Below are 24178 nucleotides of genomic sequence, written 5' to 3'. Positions count from 1 at the left end.
GACCCCGCTTCCTACTGAGCACGAGGGAAAGCTCCAACTTCAGAATTCACCATGGGCTTCCACATCCCTCCGTGGATCCCTCTGTGACCTGATCTCTGAACATGTTTGCTTTAATTTTTAATGACTCAGAATCAGGCAAGTCAACATTAGGTACAATAAATTTACATGTGATTAAGTCCTTGGGAAAGAAATGTGAGAGAACTTTTACATGGTTCCCAATGGAGAAGGAAATGGCAACCCACTCCAGTGTTCTTGCCTGGAGAATCCCAGGGATGGAGGAGCCTGGTGGGCTGCCGTCTATGGGGTCGCACAGAGTCGGACACGACTGAAGCAACTTAGCAACAGCAATGATCCCTGGCTTGATTTTACTCAGGTAATTTATTTTTCAAACCTGGTTTAAATGATCTAGCCCTGGACCTGAGACTTCTGATTGCCCCTAATCGAATAGTCTAATATGCAAAAGAAAAAGGCAGTTTCTTTTGGCAGAAGTTTCCTGGTACCACTCCTGACCCATATCTTGGGCTCCTCAGTGTTCACATCTTGGGGCTTGGAAGACAATCAACTCTTCCTGCCCATCACCAGGGAGAGAAATGACTCTTCAAGCAGACCCTGGGCTTCGAGAGGTCCCTCCCTCTGCCTAACTTAAATCTCTCTTTCTGTCCAAGAAGCACGATCCCCTCCTGCCCTGTCATCACAGGAGAAGGGAGAACAGCTGTTCACCACCCTCCTTTTAATCATCCTTAATGGGCTTGTAAACAGTTATCAGGCACCCCCTTCAGCCTTTTCGGAGCTTCATTTTACTTACATTGAGGCTGAGAGCTTCTGAGGAAGGCCTTTTACTCGGGGCTCCACAGACTTGCCGAGTCTTAAATGGGTAATCAGCCACTTCACCCACTTTAACCTCCACAAATGAGCAGCTCTGCCTTCTTTGCAAAATTTAAACCTATTCAAGGGAGTTCCCTGGCAACCAACCCTTTATTAATAAATCACACTTGCTCTAGGCCAGGACGGGGCATTTTCTAAATGTTTCTTTTTCTTGAGAAGTCACATCAATGACAGCAGGCACACAATAAACAGTGCAGCTGCTCCCGCCCAAGTTCTGCATTTGCAGGATGGATCCTGGCTGCCACGTACAGGCCGTCCCGGGCCTGGAGGAGTTCTCATCTGATACCCCAACCGGGAAAGTGGGTATTGCTCCAATGGACTCTCATCTAGTCCTTTCCTGTGGTCACAGCAGCTAGGGAGCAGAACATGGAGAGAAGGTGAGGATTCCTCGGCCTCCACCAGGCATACATGGGAAATTTTCATTTCCTGTTCCATCACAGGGAGGCTTTATGTTTGGGTCATTGCTTGTGCCCACGGTGAATGTCTCAGCTGTCTGAACGGCTAGGGCTTCCCGTTGTGTCTCTACTCTGAGTCCTGTGGTCTCCCTCAAGAGGAGGTAGAGAAAGAGCTGGGCAGGTAGGTTGCAGGGTTGATGTTGTTTTAGCTTTGCAAAAAGGAGTGGCTTTATTTCAGAGGAATTTTCACCAGGATGGCTAAAATGAAAAGGACTGACAACACCAAGTGTTGACCAAGGAGGAAAGCAATCAGAGCCCTCCATCATTGCTGGTGGAAGTGTAAACTGGAGCCACCAACTTCAGACTCCTCAGATTCCAGCAATGGCTCTGGCCATCCCACTCCTAGGAATAGGCTCAGAAGAAACAAGTGTTTGTGCTACCAAAAGATGTGGAAAAGGAAGTTCACTGTGCTGTACCCTATAATAGTTAAAAAAAAAAAAACAAAACAAAAAACTAGGAGCAGCCACCTAAATGTGGGATGGATAAATGACATATGGTAGATTCCCTCAATGGGATAAGATACACAGTGAAGAGACCTGGATGGTTACACACAGATATGCTTAGTAAAAGGAGCCAGACACAAAAGAGTGTGTTCTGTGTAATCCCATTTATAGGAAATTCCAAAAAGGCAAAAGTAATTTGTGACAATAAAGACCCGAATAGTGGTTGCCTCTGGCAGGAGTCTACATGGTATCAAGGTGAGTGCCTTAGATCTGTGCATCTTATTGCATTATCGGTTTTACCTTAATGAGAAAGAATTAAAGGTATCTAGTGTGTTTTCTTCTTTCCAGATGAACAACTTATTATTTATTCATCCTTTTTTTCCTCCACTGCTCTGCCTCTTTAGAAAAAGATTAGAGGTGATTTACAATGGTGTTGAACTGTATTTGTCAGTGAAGAAATCTGCGAGACACCAAAATTAAGGCAGGAAAAAAAAAAAGGTGGAACCAGATGGGAGGATAGCCCTCAGAATTTAGGCAGCTGGCCTCCTGCACTTCCCAAGGGTGAATGGAATGGAATGCGGCTTCCTAGAGTCAATATGAAGAAGAAACACAAGTCCACATTCAAGTTAACAGCCCAGCTGATCAGAGGCACAGATGATTGAGCAAAACCACTCCTGGGCCATCTCAGAAAAAGGCAACTCTGGAATCAAACCTATTCCTGCTCAAAGTTTGTCAAACTTTCCTTCTGGGACCCTGGATCCCCTACATTTTCTGCCTCCCACCCTGCCCTCGAAGACAGTCAAGTTCGCGTGCTGTGTTGCCCAGTTCACGTCTCCGGGGGCCGTCTGTGGGATGCCCCTCTCGTGAAGGCTGGGCTCTGTTCTCTGGGGTGCTCGGCATGCTGGCCTGGCTCCTGGGCCCCAGGCCTGCACCCTCAGCATGGACTCGGATGCTCAGACCATCTCTTCCCTTGTCAGTGCTCCTCAGTGGCCTGGTCCCTTCCCGAGGGACAGGTCTTCTTGCAGCAGCTCCCGGGGGGCTGGACTCTTTCCATTTTGGCATTTGGGTTAAGGAGTCTTTCCACTTTCTGGCTCCAGTTTTTGAGTTGAATTCATATATTGCCCCAGTAACTAGGGGGGAAAAGAAACACACAACCAATATATAAACAAAGGAATCCAAGTGCTTCTCTGCTCCCTCCTCTCCACTCGGCTCTCATCTCACCCCAGCTAGAAAGAAGGAAAGCAGGCCTGTGAAAAACACAGACCAGCTTCACCAGCCTGCCCTTTCCAAGAGCTGAGCTACATGGCTCTGACCACACGGGTTGCAGATCTCAATGCTCCCCTAGAAAGAAAGGTTTAAGAGAGTCTCTTCCCCAGTGGCTCAGATGGTTGAGAATCTGCCTGCAGTACAGGAGACCTGGGTTCTATCCCTGGGTCGGGAAAATCCCCTAGAGAAGGACATGGCAAGCCCCTCCAATATTCTTGCCTGGAGAATCCCATGGACAGAGGAGCCTGGTGGGCTGCAGTCCATGGGGTTGCTAAGAGTCGGACACGACTGAGTGACTACCACTTTCACACTTCCACAAGGTCACCTCAGTGGCAGGACTAGAGGCCACAGAAGTCCGGAGCTTCAGATAAATTAGGTCCGTTTTCTCATGGAGTTACCCATTATGTTCTGATGTGTTTGTTTAAAAAGACCCCCTGAATCCCTGCTATAAGCAGGAACCCACCAAGTAAGAAAAGAAACTTTGATTTTTATTTACGTTATGTTAGCAGAGATTTACAGACACAGACTCACAAATCTGGCCTCTACTGAGATGATGCAAGGGAGCCATTTTTATCATGTCGGTGCCAGCAGACGCTAATTGGTGTTTGTTCACATTAGTCCAGTTGGCTCATTTCTTCCTTTTTCCTTCTCTCAAAAACACAGACGCAGGAGAACAGCCTCGGCCCTTCCTGGCTTTTGCCCCAGAAGATCTAGTTTCCAGCGTGCCCCTGCTCCTGCAGCACGAGTGGCCTCTCAGGCAGAGGATCCCACCAGCACTTATGCTAATGTGGGCACATTATGGTAACAAGTACCTAATAATAGAGGGAAATTTAATTCCAGCAGCAGCAGCAGCCTCCCCTGGAGAGGAGCCATCCTCCTTCCGAGGAGGACCGAGCTGAGCCGTTCACATGTGAGGGTGGCAGGAAGCCAACACACTTGCCTCCCGAATTTGGTTTCCTTCCCTTTATTCACGTCTATAATTGAGCCTTTGTAAGTGAAGGGATGTGTGTAAAGGAGCTAAATTTGGAGCTGATTTCATGGGGGTGATGAGAGCTCTGGAGGCCAGCTTTACCTTATGTTCATCTTGCCGACCAAGAAGAAATTCTTGGCCCTGATCAAGGGAAAAAAGAAGCCAAGCTTGCCATTTCTCCATATCTCTCATTACCAACAGGATGGTGTTAGAAGCATTCAGAAAGGATGGGAGGAGTGGGGACGAGGGTGGGGGGAGATGGAGTCCCAGTAAGCAGAAAAAAAAAAGTGGGTTATTGAATTCACAAATTCCTTAGTTGGTTTGTGATTCAGGAAAGGGAGGCTAGACAGAGGCCTGGTCCTTGACAGGGAGCCTCTCTGTGGAAATCTTCTGAGGCCTCACACGTGATCATATGCGTCAATATCAGCCAGCCAGCTCTGCTTTGAGCTGATCTCATGTTATAGGGAAGCCTTGAAGGGTCAGCATTGTGTAGGCACCACAACCAAGTGAGTTGACAGACTTGAGTGAAGAGCAGGACATCGGATAGGGTCCTCCATGACTCTATCAGCCTGGAATATGAAAAGCCCACTGATAGGCGGCACTGCCATGTAATTACCTGGGTCTGTGGCTTCTCCATCAAAGACTGTGTTTATCTGGATTGTTTCCTAAGGAAAAGAGACAGTTTCAAGCACAGCTCTACACTCTTCCTCCCAGGCGAGGCTGCTCTTCCTTACAGCCCAGATTGCTCACCCGGGGCCTACCTGACATTTATTTTTTCTATAGGTGCCATGCTAGGTGCAGGGGACACAGCGGTGGAGAGGCAGAGGTGGTTACTGCTTGCAGTCAAGCAGGAGCCATTGACAAAGAGGCATTGCAGTATACAGTGACAAAGACTATGATGAGAGACTATAGGATACTATGGGGTCTTTGGGCAGGGGGTGGGAAGAAGCCATTTAATGCAGACTTGGGGGATAGGAAAGCATCCTGAGTAAATTCTATCTAAGCTGCACAGAAGGAAGAGACGAAATGCCATACAACACTGGCCAAGGTTGGCATCATCCAAGATCTGCCAGGCAGATGTCACATGCAGGACAGGCACAGAGCCGAGGCCAGTGCAATGTTGCATCTGTGGCTGGCCTGCCTCACCTAAGCCTAGGCCTCCAGGCCTTTTTCTTCCCCAGATCTGTACTTTGTGCTGCCTCCCAGGATCTGACCTCTGCCTCATAGAAACACCCCCACCCCTCACGTAGTGCCCTTCCATGATGCCATTCTTCAGCAGGCTCACAAGGATGGTGTTTGGAGTTTAGTGGGCCTTCCACCCCTGTTTTCATCACATAAGATATTACCTACTCACTTGCCTACAACTCCCTGCTGTGAAAAGAGAAGGAATGGAGATTGTATGGCTTTCATCCATTTGATTTGCTCAGAAGCTTCACTTTTTACAGTCTTGGGAATTGATTTATTTAATCGATGAATTTCATTGTACATAGTTCTCAGTCTCTGTGTGGCATCACAATAAGATCCAGGAGACAGGGGATCACCTCTTCCTTCTGTTTGTACACAGACTGGTACTTACTTATAAGCACTTAGGGGACGGGTCTGAAACAGCACTTCCTCCTAGTCTTGCATATCATTTCCCAAACTCATGCGTCTTGGGTCACAACAGAGTCCTATTATCAGGGGCTAGGGAAACCTGGAGTGGTCACCTTCAAAATCTGTCACTTCCCATGGGGTGCATCAGATCAGTGAAAGGAAAACAAAGAGGTCAAGTGAAGAGGCAACTCCCCAGCTATCCTGGAATGCTTTGCATTTACATGAACTCTTCACAGTTTTCACAATATTTCCCCACTTATCTCATTCCGCCGATGAGGAATCTAAAGCTTAAAGAGGCTGAGGGATCCCCAAGGTCAAGGTCACATGGCCAAGCAGAGAGAGCCATTCCCAACCCCATGCACTACTCTTTTTCTATCACTTTTCCCACAAGGTTGTGGAAAAGCGAAGCAAAACTAAATCCCACTGAAGACTGAAGCACCAGTTCTGGTCTTTAAGTTCCTCCCCACCTCCCCCAACTCACTCTCCTGGAGAAGTGGTGTGGATAATAAACACCACTATTCAATATTTATGAAATCCAGTTCTTCTGCAAATATATCAGCAGACAAGTTCAGTGGAGGGAACAAATTCTATCAGGAGCTCGTCACACAGCAATCAGTTCCAGTGGCCACGTACAGGCATCTCCCTGAATGATAAACACTCCCACGGGGCTGTGGCAGGGCTGCCTGGGAGGAGGACGAGAGCCTACCACCCCACCCTCCCCCAACCAGGTATCCAGGGGTCAGCCGTCCTTACCACCATGACCTCTCTCTTTGTGTTTTTCATTTCTGCAGGGAAGAGAACAGAAGTTAAGCTTCTTAGACACTAAATTGACCTTAAAATTCTACCTCCACCATGAGCTCTCATCTTCTCTGAGCTTAGTATTACAGGCACAGCAAAGAATTTTCTGTCCCCAGACATGTTTGTTGACAGCCTTCCATCTCAGAAACACACACACATCATACACAATTAAAACAATTTAAAAATTCTTTTTCCATGTTATTGTTATTACTAGAAATTAGCTTTTAAATGGCTTTGTATGTGCGTGCTAAGTCGCTTTAGTTGTGTCTGACTCTTTGCGACTCTATGGACTGTAGCCAGCCAGGCTCCTTTGTCCATCAGACTTGCCAGGCAAGAATACTGGAGTGGGTTGCCATGCCTTTCTCCTGGGGATCTTCCCAACCGAGGAATCAAACCCAGGTCTACTGCATTGCAGGCAGATTCTTTACCGTCTGAGCCAGCAGGGAAGCCTAGTGCCACTGGAAAGCTCAAAATGGCTTTATAGGTAAATAAGAAATTTAAAGTTGCTACATTGGTTGTGTGAGAATTCTTTGCATCGTTATGCCCTTTTAAAAAAGTAACTAGGATGAGAGATAGTTTGTGAAAACTCTCATTTATTACAACTATCTCATTTGATATGATCACTAACTACTAGAGTCGAATTTCTTACCCTGTTTGGATACCGCTTGTGCGTGTCAGATGCATGCACCAATGGCTGGAGTGGTCAGAGCAATCATTTATCAAAAACACTCTCTCCAGTTCTTTGCCCGTCCCTTCCCATAGCTTGGATTCTCCCTGAGGCCACAGCTTTGGTGGCAGTGGTGACCTCTCCTCAGATGGACCTTGCGCTATTCACCAAAGCCCTGAAATCACTCAGGTCTCCCAGCGCATCTGACTGCACCCAGCCCTCATTTCTAACTAGCCTAACCTAAATAACATGAGAAAATGACCAAATCCATTACACTCTGAGAATAAAGTATCACTTATCCGTAAAAAAAGAGACATTGGTCTAATACGGAGCACTAGCTGTCCCCTCCACGTGCGGCAGTGCATAGATTCTGTGTTTAACCCACAGAGAATTCTTCATTCCTGACCTGCTTGGTGGGGAACAGCCCTTTAGATGCTGATGTTGAACTGACTGGAGCAGACTAGTAAGGAACAGGCAGGACCAAGTGAGAGATCTGAGTGGGCCAAAGGCCCCTTGCAGTCCGCCCTGCCCTCCCCTCCCTCCAGCTGCGTGTGACCTCTGTTTCATTTCATCCACAGATGAAGCAGCAGAAAACCCACTAAGACAGGACTGTGCCCTGATTTTCCACTAAGTTGGAGTGCATTTATATATTAGATTGGCCGAAAAGTTCGTTTGGTTTTTTCCACAAGATGTTACAGAAGAAACCTGATTGAACTTTTTGGCCAACCCACAAGTACAACAGAGCCAGCAAAAAAACAACAAGAGCAACAAACAAAGGTAACTGGCATCATACATACCTACTTTCTTCACCCTGTGAGGGGAGAAAGGGTGGACAAGAATTAACCCGAGAGTATTCTGCCCTGTTTACACGTGACAACATGGAAGCCTTTGGGCAACTGTGTCCCCCAGGATTCAGAGTCTGATTAAGAGAAGGACCAGGGCTGGGGATTAAAGTGAAGACTGGACTCCCAGCCCTGCTTCATCACTACTGGGTTGGGACTAGGGAGGTTCTGAGAATTTGATGAGCTTGAAAACTACTGCTTTCTAGAACTTCAGGGACTCTATTTCCTCTGACACACTGAGGGAGGGTCAAGACCACCGCCATCAGATGGCCCGGCCCTTCTTCCTGGCTGGGCTTCTTCCCCAGGAGCCGTCTGACCAGAAGCGGTGGCTTACCCTGGGAAGGTTCGGCGACTAGGAGTTAAATTTTGGCTTTCTGTAACATGAAGAGCTGGACCCTTGGATGTTAAGACCCTTCCTGTGATAATCTTGAATTCTGTAGTTCTGTGACCTTAACTTTATTCTTTGTTACTGGACAAATGTTGGTTGCCATATGATACAACAAATTGCCAGAGAGGCCAGCTCTGAGTCTGAATCACCAGCTAGTTTTTCCTTTTTAAGTCAACCTTGTTGAAAACAGTCTTTCAAATGTAAATGAAATTAACCAGGTTCAAGGTGCATATTTAACCACAAATTGCATGTGAGTTGCCGTGTCTGCGGGATTACTTCCTTTAAGAACTTCTGCCCAAATCCCATTGCAGAGCACCACCATCCTTACAGGCTTTTAAGCATCACTCTTTTGGAGGCAGTTTTTTTTTTTTCCTCAAATCAATTTGTGAGTACAGTCCAAATAAAAATGCCTTTTTTAATTTCAGCAGATGCTCAGGGATTTCTTACCTTGAAGTCAAGGTTGCCAATAGCAACGAATGTCCCCAATAAATATGGCAAAATGCAATGCACATCTTTATGCTAATACCTTATACTTTTATACAGTCTTTCATCCATAGACTTAAAATTATTTGACAGTACTAGTTAATCTTCAAAATACCTATAAAAGATGCATGTATCTTATCACCCCTTCTTTTTGCCAGTGAGAAATTCCAAAATTGGAGGTTCCAATACCACAAGATACTTGAGTGTAGAGCTAAACTTGGAATCTAAAGTCCTGTACTCACTGGGACTCAGCCATGAAAAATCATGCAGCAAGATTTTAGAAACTAGTGTATTATGCATTTACTCGACATCAGGAACAGTGCTAAGTACTTCCTTTGCATTTGCTCATTTAATTGTTTGATTTTCAAATAAAGAAATTGAGATTCACAGAGGTTGTCATTGCTTAAGACCATGTACCCAGAAAATGGTAGAGCCAAGATTTGAACCCTAGCCTTATCTGATTCCAAAGCACAGGCTGAGAAACCCTTGTGTTCTCATTGTAAGAGCTACTGAGACTCAAGAAACTGGCTCTGGAGAATCTTATAACAATTCAATGCTTTCTGCACTTCACTCTAGTACCTGCATTTAGCTGGTAGTAGACACTCTGTACAGCATCATTGAAAGATGCATGTTAGTGAGCAGATGAGGATCCAAGGGAGAAGAAGCAGACCTGCATTTACAGCCCTCGAGAGGGAGGGATCAGGGCCATGTGGAAAAGAACAATGATTATTTAGTCACATCAAAGCCCAGTTGAGTCACTGGAGCCAAAAGCTTAATTCCCTTATAAATTTCTCATGCTTCCTCTAATTCCATCCCATTCTTTAAATATTCCACAAATAACAGCACAGCATATTCTACTGCTACTCACGACTGGCCTTGCTTCTGAAGCTTTTATCTAGGACAAGGTTACCAAGAAGTTGAAACCCCAATTTCATTGAGAACACATCAAGGACAGGTAGGTGCTAGGGAAAAGCGAGGGAAGGCCTTTCTGGTCTGTCAGAAGGGTTTTCTGGTCTGGTTTGGCGAAGGAGATCCATCAGGACAAGGAGAGCTGGGTGCCTTCCCATACCTCTGTTTGCTTCCTTTATTCCAGACACCCTCTCTACCCTGTGGAGAAATCTGAACTGTCTCCCTTTTCTTCTCCAGACATTACCAGAAGCAGTGTCCTCTGAAAGGAAATGATGGAAGGAACCCAGCCCACTGGCAACTTACGGAGGTTTCTTGTGCGTTTCAGTCTTGCAGGGACAGTGTCTGCGGATGGCTTTGGCCAGCAGGACGATCATGGACACCAGGAGACCCAGAAGCAACATGGAGCCCAAAGTGATGACAAAAGGCACATACCAGGCAGATGGAGAATACGCGTTCTTCCTCAGGATCTGGTAGGTGACCCTTGACTTGAATGGTAGAAGCAGGAGAGTGAGTAGGGGCTGGCGGTGTCTCTGACTTCAGCACCCTCTCGTGTTGGGTGGCTGAGTGTTCATTCTGCTCTTTGTTCTTGCTCTAAATATCTGATATCTGTGTGCTCATCATTCTAGCTGCTTTAACCCATCACCTTATTTATAGTCTTGCCATACATCATCCAAGAAAATGGCAACCCACTTCAGTATTCTTGCCTGGAAAATCCAATGGACAGAGGAGCCTGGAGGGCTACAGTCCCTAGGGTTGCAAGAGCCAGACATGACTTAGCAGCTAAACCACCATATGTGATCCATTAGACCAAAGCCCAGAAAATATAGGGGACTGGGAAGCAACTCTAGGCTTAATTTCATTCACTCTCTTTCCTTTTCCCAAAGATAAAAATTCCACTGCCAATTTTTCCCTCCCAAATCATGGCATAATCTAAGGACTAATATAGCCATTGTCTTTCACTGGGAAGGCATGAGCCATGAAAGTTTTTTTTTTTAATAGTTTGTAGGCTTCTCAGTGTTCACTCACTACCAGCTGCATTGCCAGCTGAGCAGGCTGTTATCACAGTGAGACCTCAAGTTCAGTGTTTGCTTCCCAGAGAGGGAGGCAGATAACAAACAAGTTATAGAGATTTCCAGATGGGGGATGTCACAACTGGGTTGTGTAATAAGTCCCAGAAAGATGGCTGTTCCTTATTCAGAGGCACCGACTGGCTCCTACCATCACTGAAAGCCCTTGAGGTCACCTAATGCCTCCATTCATTGGAAGGAGAGGAGAGGAACATTGAGCAGCTCTTGGTAAGACTTTGAGAAGCAGAATTTGAACACCTATCATAGGTTGCTTTCTGAGGTTCTGATTCCTTCTGGTGTACTCCAGTTGTGGGGCTGCTGGCCAAGGGCACAACTTTTACTAGGAGCAGGAGGAAATGGGACAAAAGAGTCTGTATGAATAGAAGCCAGTTGATCAAAGAGTCAAGGGTGATAATCCTCTTGTTAGATTTTAAAATTCTCCCCTCCTTTATCACACTGATTCTATTGTGGCACCTGCTTATTTTCTTCCTACTGTATAGGACAATTTGTAGTTAGTTTATTAATTTGCATCCCTACTTATAACCCATCTCCCCCTCTAAATCAGAGGTACTCAAAGTTAAGTGCAATCAAAAGGCTTATTGAAAACAGATTTCTGAACTCCATCTGCAGAGATTCTCATCCAGTATACCTGGAGGTGTGAAATTCCAGGCTTCAGCATTCTTCCCTAGAGGTCATAGTGATGATCATGGTCGGGGAGGTATAACTTTAATGTTCTGGGGTGGGCTGAAGAATTTGCTCTTCTAACAAATTTTCAGGTGATGGTGATGTTGCTAGTCTGGGGACTACACTCAGAACCACTGACCTATACTAGTAATATAAGCTCCATGATAGCAGAGATCATTTTTTACTTATTTACCAAAGTGCTTGGTGTATTATAGGTATTAAATTCGTATCTGCAGATTGAATGAATGGAATTCTTTTGGAGTGGCGGTGGGGAGTAGAGTACAGTTTGGCAAATAATGACTCTTCGAAAGAAGTAGAGAAGAGCACCTGGCAGCTTAGCTGCTCTCATGGACAATGATTCGCAGTGGCTCTTAGGAGCAAGCAGAGGGGCTTGTGAAGGCAGCATGTCCATGAATATTGGCTCCTTTGTCACAAGGACTCTGGATGGTCAATACCTGATCTCTCACGAGTCTGCATAAATGCACATCCTTCTTTACCAGATTAGGAAAAGTTAATGGTGCTATAAGCCCAAGGTCTCACCCAGATCTTTTTCTACCACCCAGTGATTAATCCTATCCAATCCCTGGTTGGTGGTCCTGTCAGTATCCTAACACTTCAATTCTTTTCAGTCCATCCCATATTTCTCCTAGGTCAGAGGGCTCCACCAATATCAATCACAGGGGATGTATCTGAGAAGTCCAGCTCCCAGAGCCCTTACCTTGGGAGTTGTGGTGATAATCGTGGTTGGGTGAGGAATGACACTAATACTCAGTGTCACGGTCCCAGTTTCAACAAGAGCCCCAGCTCTCTTCCTGCCAGACAGCAAGTTGTCATCGGTTATGTAGACCAGCAGTTTGTAGTTCCAGATCTTATCAAGCCCACTAGCATAGTCAAAGCGAGTGGCCAGGATCAGGCTTGTAACATTAGACCCAGCGTTGGGAGAGAAAGTGAAATGACTGTTGATATTGCCTAAATGAGATTTGATACAAGGATTTTGGGAAAAGGAAGAAAAGAGCATGAGAAATAAAGGTTTAAAAGAAAATCCCATCCAGTCTTTTTCCTTAAACATCCACACCGCAGATGTAGATTGTTTCTGATGTACCAGGGTGGGGTCAATGATAGAATATGATCCTTAACTGCTCCAGAGATTTCATGAGTGAGATCTGGTTGTGTTGCTCACAACCAGTGTGGCTGCAGTGAAAACAAGAGCAGAAAAGGGCACCGGCATATGTGTCTCAGGAGAATGGCCGCCATCCTGCTCAGCGTCAGGCAGAAACCTAACAGTCCTGGGGCAGTCAATGACACCTTCAGCATTAGTTTAGTAACCGTGTGTAACTCATACCCAGACCAATCAGTGGGCAGCAAGAAGGAAGGGGGGCCACGGTCCCTAGCCATAGGCCAAATTCACTCCACGCCTTTCATGGGACGTGGCTGGTCACACCAGTGACAGATGACCCTGGAGTCCCCAAAAGGAAGGTACCACCAGCTCAGGCAGGGACTGCAGCCCCCATATCTGCCTCCCTCCGCCCTCCGTTGGTGGGGGCTGCAGGCTCACAGTTTCAGGAGGCCAGAGCAGAGAGGCTGCCCCTCCCCAGCAGCCCTTGCTCATTCCTCCGGTGGCTCCAGACTCGTTACCGACTGAAAACCAGTAAATGGAGCAAGGGATGATGCAACTGTTACTCCCTTAGCAGCAAAGCGCCCCGTTGTAAAGACCTGGAGGGTTCTCAGTATGGATTATTTCCATCTCTGGCAGTTGCAGTTGCTGTCTCCAGGCAGGCTCTGCCCCTGGTGACACAGCCTGCTCGAGAGGCTTCCTGCTGCTTGAGTTCCTGCTCTGCCAGGGCACAGCGGGTGGCCGAGCTGGATTTTTACTCTCTCACGTGAAATTGCTCTGCTTGTTTGGGTTTAAATCTCTGGCCCCAGCACTTCATTAGATGAGCTATTTTGGTCTCATTTCCACTGAGGGGTGCTCTTTTTTCTCTCTCCCACAATGGTATATTTTTAAAGAGAGAAAATGAATGGAGCAGAAGAGAATTCCTGAGGACACGTTTCAAAATGCATTTAATCTATTTCATCTATTATTATCCAGAGAGAGGTTTGGGATCCCCTGCCCCCACTATAAGCTTGCAGCAAAAGAGCTGGGGGAGGAGTTGAACTGAAATATTTTTTTAACTACACTAATCTGATTCATGAATCATGCGACAGGCTGGGAATGGGAGGGCGGGAGTCACCATCAAAGGGATTCACCCTTCCTTGGGCCTTTGGGCAGCTGAGTATGGGAGTCTGGGAAGAATTAGGTGAGAAGGGGAAGCCAAGGCAGGAAAGAGGGGTTCCAGAACCATTAGACCCCTCATCCTTGCTTTCCTCATTCAAGACAGCCCACCCCTCACTCGGTGCCAGATCAGTATGTGAACTCTGCCTCCCCACCCCTTCTACTTAAACAGCTGCTGCAGCCTCCAACACCAGGAGCCCACAGCAAGGATCCAGGAACACTGACATCAATATCATACCTGCACCAATGGAATAACGAAAAGACCTAGGGCTGGAATCAAGGTCAGTACATGTGAGCTTGAAGTTGTGAATATTTGTGCCAACTTTCAGATCCACTGGGATGGCCAGGAAATATGAGTTTGGGGTACAAATTGGTTTTTCATCATTTTCTTCAGTGATGTTCACAGTAACCTAGAGCAGCAAGAAAGTGGCCTTGTGAAGTAGTTATCATTTAGTCCTTGCTGTGTGCCAAGTACTGGGCTGTGTGCTTTTTGTGAATTAGTGAGGTTTAACCTCACCCAAAATAGATAATATGATTATTCCCATTTTATAGATGGGGCAACTGAGGCTTAGGGAGATTAGGTAATTGACCTAAGGCTATTCATTCAGTTGGTGAGTGGTGGAAATGGGATTTGAACTCAGGTCTACGCTACTCCAAGTCCTATGTTATTAACTTTATCATGTGTGTGTATGTGTACATGCATGTATGCATAATATACATAATAATGTATTTCCACACCCCTCACACACATGCATCCAGACACATGCACTCATCCCCAGATGATGCTGTGTTGTTTTTTCAGTAACAATGATGGATCTGTGGTGACCCTCCTATGCTTCCTTGCTTGCTGCCTCTCTGAGTTGGAAGTGCTACCTTTAACCTTGGAAGATAAAGCAATGGCTCTCAACACTGGTTCCACTTGTCTGGCCCACTCCAGACCAGGTGAATTAGACTCTCTGGAAGTTGGTGCCCAGGCCTGTTTTTTACGTTCCCCAGCTGATTCTAACACACAGTCAGGGTTGAGAACCACTGGGATAGAAGGAGGCGACCCGGCTTAGCCAGGCTCTCATCTGTAACCCAGGCTATCAGCACCACACTGAGCTGGTGGTACTGGCAGGCCACAAGCAGGGGCCAGCCTGTTCTCTTTCATCACCATCTTTTATGCCTGAATTGGAATATGGACTGGGATGCCTGCCAGCACAGAACATTGACTGTCAGCCCTGAAAGGGACTTATGTGATCATCACCCTTTTAAAAAGCTTATGAATTTTTGAGTCGTATTCATTCTACCTTTGAAATTTGGGGATTTCAGTTATTCCTGAGCCTGGGAATAAATTGAAATGTTCTCTCTAGTTAGCTCCCAAAGTGGACTTCATTCATTCCTCTCAAAAACCCAACCTAACAAACACAATTACCTTCAACTAAGCACATCTTTCCCTTAGCTAGCAATGCTGAGTCTCACACATCGTTAAAAACATTGTCCCACTAATTCAAAGCAAGTCATCAGAGGAACTGGACTATTCAGGCATTGGGTTATGTGGTGATTCTCCAGGTGAGAGAGAGAAATCAGGGTACAAAGATAAGCATTGCTCAGACCCCCTTGGAAAATTGGGATCAAAGTTGAGAAATGAATTCTGCCTCCTAACTCTGAACCAGTCATTCTCTCTGTCACACAGGGATGCCTGCTGCTAGCTGAGTTCATTTTGCCTTATGCTTTTTCACTTTATTAACAAGAAAGACCAAGAAATATTTCCCTCTTTGTGGGCCTCATATTATCCTCAAATAGTCCTAAACACTGTTAGCACAGACCCAGGCTTCTCAAAGTATGGCTATGAACTAGCTGCATAGGCACCACTTGGAAGCATGTCAGAAATATAGGTTCTCAGGCCCTACTCAGACCTCCTGACTCAGAAATGAATGTAACCAGATTCTCAACATCAGAGGTGGCAAAGCAATATAGCCCCATGTCTAGCCAGATCGTTTTTTTTTTAAGACCTAGCTCACCTGCTGTGATGTGGGTGGGTTAGGAATAGGGAAAAACTTCGAATACTTGGGGGTGATGCACAGCACCAGCCCACCACAAAAGCAAGGGGAGATTTAACAGCAACAGAAGGAAGCTTGCCCCCAGGGCTGCCTTCTATCTCAGTGCTTCTCCCAGTACACACAAACGAGGGCTTACAGATGTCAGTCTTTATTTCCTGGCACTCCTGTGTGTGTCTGATTGTGCTGTGTGGGATACCATTAGCCACTTCCTGCAGGAGGTGCCCTTTTAAGATTCTTTATTGCTACAGCCACACCTGGAGGGTGCCAGGGAGACCCAAAGTCAACCACTTGGACGCGTGTGAATGCACCACAGCCCCACTCACAGTGACTGAGCTGCTGTCCTCGCTGTTGGTGGCCTGGATTCTGAGAATATAGACAGGGATTGTTTCATAGTCTGCTTTAGTCACCAGCTGGAGTTCTCCTGTTTGGGGATTAATCCAAAATATATTTGGATACTGCTGGCTGGCCCCTCCAGCAGAGATGGAGTATGTGATGCGGCTCTGGGGGAAGTCTTTATCTGTCGCTTGCACTCGTCCAACCCGGGTTCTAGCTGGAAGAATAAAGTACCTGTGATTACTCCTGAGAGTAATATCTGAGATTAGTCCTGCTTCGGGGGCGAGGGGAGGAACCAGGAGCAGACATTCTCAGTGCCATGGGCCGACAGACTTTTAGAGGCCTCTTTGCTGTTCAAACTCTGTGTGTTTTATATCTTCAATTCTATTACATTCAAATTACGTTAATGACACCCACTAGGAAACTGGCCATGTGATCCAAGCAATACTGTGAAGTGTAAAAGACAATTCATGCCTTTATATACACTCCAAGTATGCCAATTATTATATGATCATAACACTGGAAAGAACATCCTCTCATATACATCTTTTTACAGCAGTGTGTTGTCTTTTTTATTTTTCAGATTTTTCTCTAATGAGCCTGGGGTGCTCTTATAAGCAAAATAAAAACTAATTTTTAAGGGTTTAGCCACAGGATGATTAGGATATTTTTGATTTTTAAATCCTGTTCCATTTGGCTTATTTTACAAGTCTTGTTGGTGGGGCTGCTGGAATTCTGTCTTGCTTGTTTTGTACAAGTTCCTCCTCATAAATTACACTCCTCAAGGGCAGAATTTTCTTTTATTCAAATACATAGGCTGGCATTATGTGCTTGACTCAAAACAGGTGATTAACAATTGTCTCAGGATCTATAAATTCATAAAAAGCCCATTCCTGTTGCATTTGTTATTCACTGGGTTAGGCATAAGGAACTAAAAGCATTTTCTTGAGACCTGCTGTTTGTGTTTTGTTTAAAATGTAATGTCAGGAAATGGAGCTCATCATAAAGAGAGAGAATGAAATTAAGAAGAGATTATTTTAGAGGCAGAGTTTTGGTTTTGTTTGGTTTTTAGTACAGAAGTAGCCACAATCAAAGGCTGTAATAAACTCTGATTATTGTAGAGTTTACAGTGTTCTCTTCAAACTGGGAGATACAGGGAGAAACTCAGCCTGATTGGAAGGAGCCTGCAGAAATCGAGGAGTCCTAAAGGGTGGGAAAAAGGGGCCTCCAGGGAATCCTGTGATGGAAAGAGAAAGCATCTTTATTTTGTTTGTAAATGAGAGAAATCTAGAAATAGGAAGCCTTCTATTTTTAAATCTCAATTCTGAGTGAGCTGGATAAAAATCACAATGGAGACCAAGGGAAAACTTGGGCTGCAAAAAGAGGATTAGCAGAATCAGGCACCCAGACAAAGAGGCAATCAGGGGGTTCAGAGAAATGCAGTTTAGTCAACAGTTTTTAAAATCTAGATTTCACTTGAAGGGCTCCTTCACAGTGAGGACAATTTAAAAAGAAGTAAGAGATGCAGTAAACAGGAATCAGTGGTGATTTGCTGTGCATAATACCACCAGGGCCTCTGGCAGGGAGCCTCCCTCCGCCCAAGTGCCTTCATATGAACGGGTCCCTCAAGGGCCCTGCAGTCCTGTCTTGTAGGTTACTTACGTGGGCTCAGTTCTGACACGGCAAATACATAGGACGGACTATCAAAGACAAGAGGAAACTCATTTTCTGGGCTTGTTAAGATATAAATGTAGATGTTATCTATAAGTGGAAATAGGAAAAACATTAAATCACAATACAGGCATCCCTCGATCTGTTGCGCTTTATTGTAATTTGCAGATAACTGCATTTTTTGCAAATTGAAGACTGTGGCAGGCCTGTGTCAAGCAAGTTGAAAAATATGGCACTATTTTTCCAACAGCATTTGCTCACTTTTGTGTCTCTGTGTCACATTTTGGTGTTTCTTGCAGTATTTCAAACTTCTTCGTCATTATTATATTGTTATGGTAATCTGTGATCAATTAACTTTGATGTTACCATTGCAAAAAGATTATGACTCTCTAAAGGTTAGGTGATGGTTAGCATTTTTAAACAATAAAGTGTTTTTAATTAAAGTATGTTCATTACTTAAAATTTTTTATTATCGTTATTTTGGCTGTGCCATGCAGCTTATGGGATCTTAGTTCCCCAGCTAGGGGTCAAACTCATGCCCCCTGCATTGGAGGTGCAGAGTCTTAATCATCTAACCCCCAGGGAAACCCCTGTACATTATTTTTTCAGAAGTAAAGCTATTGCACACTTAACAAACTACAGCATAGTGTAAATATAACTTTTATATGCACTGGGAAACCAAAAAAATTCACGTGACCCGCTCTATTGCTTTGTGCCAAGTCAAGAGTTTGAACAGGAACTTGACAATTATGAGGAGACACAGATATGGGGCTTTAACTAAGGAAGTAATATGATGACATTTGTGTTTCCTGAAAATCACTGTCAGACATGTGATGGGTGCGTTGGAAGTGGGCAAGACTAAAGGTGGGGAGAAAGACTCTTAAAAGACTCTTAGCATTGTAAGTCAGCTACAGAAGAGGAGGTTCTGCATTAGAGCAGTACTAGTAGGATGGGGATGGGGTACAGTGGAGGGGAAGGCACCAGGTCTTTGAGATTTTAGTAGGTGACACAGAAGAAAGGATCTGGAGACTGATTAACTGTTCTTGGTGAAGGACAAGAGGAGACTGGTCTGATTTTCAAGTGTTGGGGGTGTTGGAAGTTTCCTTTTGAATACCAATACATCCCCAGCCCAGGACCAAGCATGGTCTAGCACAGTTTAGTCACTGCAATTTAAGGAAGACGCTTTATGAAATAAATCAAAATGATACTCACTTTTATAGTAAGGAGCAGCAACATCCTGTACCTGAATTATCATGGTGTATTTATTGCCGGTTGCTAGATTACTTGGATTTTCATAATCTAGATCACCAATCAACTAGATCAAAACAGAGAGATCGGATTACACAGAATAAACAATCCTTTTAATTGAACTGACATTTTCATATACTGTTGGTGTACGTGTAAATTACAAAACCTTTCTGAAAAGCATTTTGGCCATAGAAGAAGCTTTAAAAAGTTGTGTCGATACCCTTACTCACTACTAGAGGACTTATTTGATGGAATTTATCTAGAGACAGAATCTATGTTTAAAGATGTTCATCGAGCACTCTTGTCCAGCATAGGCTCAAGACTTCAAGTAAGTTGAAGAGAAACGTGATACAGAATCCTACATGCAGGGCTATTTCCATCATTTAGAATATTTATGGATATATGTAGACTATACATAAAATTTATGCACAGGGAAGCAGACAAGAAGGAAACATATCAACATGTTAATAGTGCTTATTACTGAATAGTAATGCTTTCCTGTGTTTCCTAGTATAGTAAACATGTATTAATTTCTTAAACAGAAAAATATAGAAGCTTTTTTTAGTTGACATGATGAATAAAATTGGTATAACTCTTGAGGATGGGAAGTGAAGAAGGGGGTAGATGAGATGATGGCTAGGGGGCTGCTTGTTCTTCCTGAGGCTTTATCTCTGATGCAAAGACCACCTCCCCCATCAAGACCACTCCCTTTAAGACCCCCACCTCCCCTGCCCTTCTATCTTTCTCCTTCATTGTCCCCATAACTGTCTGATGGGAACCTTGTTGTGAAAGATCTCACACAAGCTCACTGAGACCCGCCTTTCATGCCCATGTTCTTCCATTTCGGCATCAGCCCCTGTGGAGATACCCCTCTATTTCTTATCCTCCTTTGGGTCTCCCATGGTCCTACAGTGTGGAATTTAGCAAGACACACTCATGACCCCAGGCCCTGCTCTCTCTCAACTCACACTGCTATGGCCAGGAAGGAGCCCTGAAATAAACAAAAGTGCTTGAGCCCAGAGGGAACAGAGGTGACTGTGGAGGCAGCTAACCAGACTCACAGGCTGCCAACTGCGAGCCACGCAAGAGAGAATCCAATCCCTAGCACCCCAGGCATGACCATGCGTAACGAACAATTCCTGGAACTTGGGTAAAATAAAGAACAAATGCGGAAAACAGAGGCACTATCAGTTTGTCAGTTACAGTCAGTCGGAGAGGAAGTTGCCTCGGAAATTTCTCTCTGTGGGGCAGAGGGAGCACTATGCATGTTAGACCAACCTCCCCAGTGCCGCTTCGGTGATGCAATGCCCATTAACTGACCACGATCTTCCCAGAGCCAGCTGGATCCTGTAGAAACCTGCTGCCTCTCCCCACTCCAGATGGCGTGGTGAAGTTGAATCGGTTGTTTGGTGCTTCGCTGTCATCATCAAAGCAGAACTTGTTCAGGTCCAGAAGCGACGTCCCCCTGGCTGCTCTCTCAGGCACCATAATGCTGGCAAAAAGACACGATTCAATATTTTCCCCAACAAATGGTGACTGAGTGTTCCTTCTAACATAGGCCTTAGGCTAGACAGCCTAACTTTCATTTCAACTGAAAGCAAGTCTGTGGTTAAGGCACTGCCCACCCAGCTGGTGTCCCTGCTCTGTCCTTGCCTCCTTTCAGAAGATTCTTAGCACAGCAGCCAGAGGGAGCCTGTGAAAAGTGTTGTCAGATCATCCCACTTCTCTGCTCTTAAATCCCAAAAGGCTCCGTATTTCCCTCCAAGTCCTAACTCCGATTTATAGCGCCTTTCACGATGCGTGCCCGCCACTCACCCCTACCCCTTACCTGTCTGAGCTCATCTACTAACTCTTCTCGTTCATTGTCCTTCTGCCCTGGCCTCCCTATGCTCCTGGACACTCCCTGGGCCCTGGCCTCAGGGCCACTGCAGTTACTGTGCAGCGCTCCTCCCATAAACGTGCACACTGCTTGCTCTTTCTCTTTCTTTAGTCTTGAATCAATGGCACCTTCTCAGGAGGCTCCCTGGCTACCCCATCTAGAATGTCAACTCCCCTTGCCCATTGCTCCCTCTCCCCTTCCCTGCTTTACGTTTAATGCTTGGCACTTCTCCTTTTTCAATACACTTTTATAGTTTACTTACTTATCCTGCCTATTACCTGTCCCGTCCCCCTGACCCCTGGCTCCAAGAATGGAAGCTCCACAAGGGTGAAGATCTTTATCTGCTTTGTTCTTGGCATGCTCAGGAAGTACTTGTTGAATGAATGAATGGCAGCTTATGGGACTAGTACAGGAGTGAAGAAAAATATAAGAGAAATATAAACTATGTCCCTGCATGCAGGCGTTCATAATCTGATTGGGAGAGATCCCTGTACCCCTACACCCCTCCGCTCCCATGCTTAGAAGATTAGAAATGCCTCTACTTGTGTTCTCATGACTTCAAAGGCATGGAAGGTCCTCCAAACACCTTAGCATTATTCATTCAATAGAGGTTTATCAAGGGTGGAATTCTGGGTCCCAATCTCAGTTCACTCCTGGAGTGAGGCAAATATTAATAACACGCAAATGAGTAAAGCTGCTGCCAAACTCAGAGGCATCTGGTCAAGCCCAGCTTGGAGTGGAAGACTCCAAGGAAGTGTGGTTAACACCTCCAGGCTTCAGTTCATTGAGTGTCTTCATGTGTCTCCAGGTTTCAGTTTTTCCATCTGGAAAATAGACTTGTCAGTTAGCTTCTGCTACAAAACAAACCAGCCCAAAACCTAGGGGCTTAAAACAATGGGCACTTATTCTTTCTTACAACAGTATTGGTTATCCATTTGCTTTTGCTTCTAGTTCTGCTTGGCTGGTCTGTCTGGTCACTGATGGCTTGCTGGGGGCTGATGCTCCTGGAAAGCCTCACTCACACCTCTGGTGGGAAGGTGGGTGGTCTCTCCTTTGTATTGTCTCTCATGCTCCAGGAGGCTAGGCTGGGCTCTTCTCATGGAGATCTTAGGAAGTGCTACTTCCAAAAGTTGCAAGAGAGGGCAAGTCCCAACGTGTAACACTTTTAAAGCCCCTGCAGTGCCATGTTTGTGAATGTTCTGATGGCCAAAGCAATTCACCTGGTTAAGTCCAGATTCAAGGAGTAGAAGGAGATACCCATCTTTCAGTGGGAGGAATGGCAAAATCACACTGCAAAACAGCCTGTGTATAGGCAGAGAGGAATTTGTATGAGTGCTGTTTCTTTTTCCTTTTCTTTCTTTCCTCCTTTTCTTTTTTCTGTACCTACCACAATCATGTTTTGCCTTGGGCAGAATTTCTTACAAAAATATATTATGGCTGTCATGAGAATGTGCCTTGAAGACTTTCAGCTGAGGGAAGATAATAGACTGCAGATCCCAGCTGCTAGGCTCTAAAACCCATTGCTGGATTTGCAGTGAGGTCATGTGCCAATGACAGGGCAGGACAGAGATACTAAGGCAGATTCATTCCTGTCCCATGACAGCTGACTTTGGCTTCTGGACTCCCCATTGCCCTAGCCAAGTTCATGGACTGCATAGCTGACTAGAACATTCTCACCCACGTATCCTCCCATGTTCCTTTACTTAGGTCAGGCTTGCATCACGATCTGATGGCTCTTGCAGCCTAGCCTAGCTCTGTCCCCATCTTCTCCCATAGGCATTTCCACTAACAAAAGCCTTGCGCCTTTAATCCTGTCTTGGCATCTTGTTCTCCGAGCATCAACATGAGTTAAATTCTCTGATTCTCTGTACTATCATTTCTCTCTACAACCAAATTATGCTGCTTTCTACCTTCCACATTAGCTCTTCATGGCAGCTAAAATGGGCTTGGCAAACATGGAGCCAAGACTGACGGTGAGGATGGTCTTGGGCTGCTGAAGATAACTGGGTTTACTTCTGGGAAAGTGGTCTTTCTTGCAGGTGTAACTACACTTCCATGATGCCACCACGGGCAAAGATCGCCTCTGTGTCTCATCTGGACAGGAGTCCCAGCATCTCTGCTCCTATCTTGATTGCATGATGTCTGGATGCTTAGAACAGATACTGTCTGTTAAATACCAACTCTATGCATCCTCAGTTCAGTTCAGTTCAGTTGCTCAGTCGTGTCCGACTCTTTGTGACCCCATGAATCGCAGCATGCCAGGCCTCCCTGTTCATCACCAACTCCCGGAGTTCACTCAGATTCACGTCCATCGAGTTAATGATGCTATCCAGCCATCTCATCCTCTGTCGTCCCCTTCTCCTCCTGCCCCCAATCCCTCCCAGCATCACAGTCTTTTCCAATGAGTCAACTCTTCGCATGAGGTGGCCAAAGTACTGGAGTTTCAGCTTTAGCATCATTCCTTCCAAAGGAATCCCAGGGTTGATCTTCAGAATGGACTGGTTGGATCTCCTTGCAGTCCAAGGGACTCTCAAGAGTCTTCTCCAACACCACAGTTCAAAAGCATCAATTCTTCGGCTCTCAGCTTTCTTCACAGTCCAACACTCACATCCATACATGACCACAGGAAAAACCATAGCCTTGACTCGACAGACCTTTGTTGGCAAAGTAATGTCTCTGCTTTTCAATATGCTCTGTATTTCATCCCCTCATCACCAAGTGGTTTGTATTCTTGTCCCCATGTTACAGATGAAGAATGACTGGTTCAGAGTAGTTTCAAGACCTATCCCAGAAAGCTGATATATCTAGGCAGTATCCTCTATTGTTAGTGTAGACTCACAGTACATTTTACTTTAGGTTCCATCAGTGACTCTCCAGGCCCTAAAGGGTTCAGGAATATGAGCTCTGAGTACAAGTCTGCAGAAGCCAGGAGGCTGCAATCATGCAAAGACTCTAGGGTCCTGAAGCCAGACATTTCACGCCCTCCAAAAAAGGCCTTCACTTTCAGTTGCTTAGGGCCACCTGGCATGTTCTTTTCATTCTCTCCTGCCACTTGGTATTTTTCCCCTAAATGCATGACTTGGAACACCACTCCCCCTCATTCATCACTCCCTGCCTCAAAGGCAGGCTGCCCTCACTCCCAGTCATCTGACCACGGTTCCTTCCCCACGCAGAGGTGACAGGCCCAGCCGCCTTATGAGTCGTTGACCTCCTCCGCCTATGGCTCACAAACAGCTTGCCAAGCACTTTCAGCCAAGCGCCTGACAATTTACAACCAGAGCGG

The 24178-nt window shown here is 45.5% G+C and overlaps 1 protein-coding gene and 1 long non-coding RNA gene across 7 annotated transcripts in view; one reads left to right on the top strand and one right to left on the bottom strand.

Annotated features, from left to right (window-relative positions):
- Positions 1–1928: 1928 nt before the first annotated feature.
- CDHR3 (cadherin related family member 3) overlaps positions 1929–24178 on the bottom strand; it is a 70743-nt gene continuing 48493 nt past the window's right edge. The window contains exons 9-18 of one of the 4 annotated variants that reach the window (XR_009600402.1): positions 20337–20508; positions 18981–19083; positions 17760–17858; positions 16088–16314; positions 13961–14132; positions 12169–12419; positions 7875–10184; positions 6366–6397; positions 4636–4684; positions 1929–2913 (exon numbers count right to left, since the gene is read on the bottom strand). Coding sequence is in view for 1 of the 4 variants with exons in the window: in XM_060414677.1 (XP_060270660.1) it covers positions 9999–10184; positions 12169–12419; positions 13961–14132; positions 16088–16314; positions 17760–17858; positions 18981–19083; positions 20337–20508 (1210 nt within the window). In the remaining 3 variants the exon portion in view is untranslated. Of the gene's footprint in view, positions 2914–3516; positions 10185–12168; positions 12420–13960; positions 14133–16087; positions 16315–17759; positions 17859–18980; positions 19084–20336; positions 20509–24178 lie in introns of those variants that run through there. The other 3 variants (XR_009600401.1, XR_009600403.1, XM_060414677.1) reach the window with 3 other exon arrangements.
- The window catches only part of LOC121819397 (uncharacterized), a 41230-nt gene continuing 30716 nt past the window's right edge, over positions 13665–24178 (top strand). For 2 of the 3 annotated variants that reach the window (XR_009600405.1, XR_009600404.1), the window contains exon 1: positions 13699–14003. This is a non-coding gene — a long non-coding RNA (uncharacterized LOC121819397). Of the gene's footprint in view, positions 14004–24178 lie in introns of all 3 variants that reach the window. The other variant, XR_006059622.1, reaches the window with a different exon arrangement.

This window comes from Ovis aries, chromosome 4 (assembly GCF_016772045.2).
Source record: "Ovis aries strain OAR_USU_Benz2616 breed Rambouillet chromosome 4, ARS-UI_Ramb_v3.0, whole genome shotgun sequence".
NCBI classification, from domain to species: domain Eukaryota; kingdom Metazoa; phylum Chordata; class Mammalia; order Artiodactyla; family Bovidae; genus Ovis; species Ovis aries.
The sequence above is the reverse complement of the archived record's forward strand: the minus strand, read 5'-3'. Positions and strand labels throughout refer to the sequence as shown.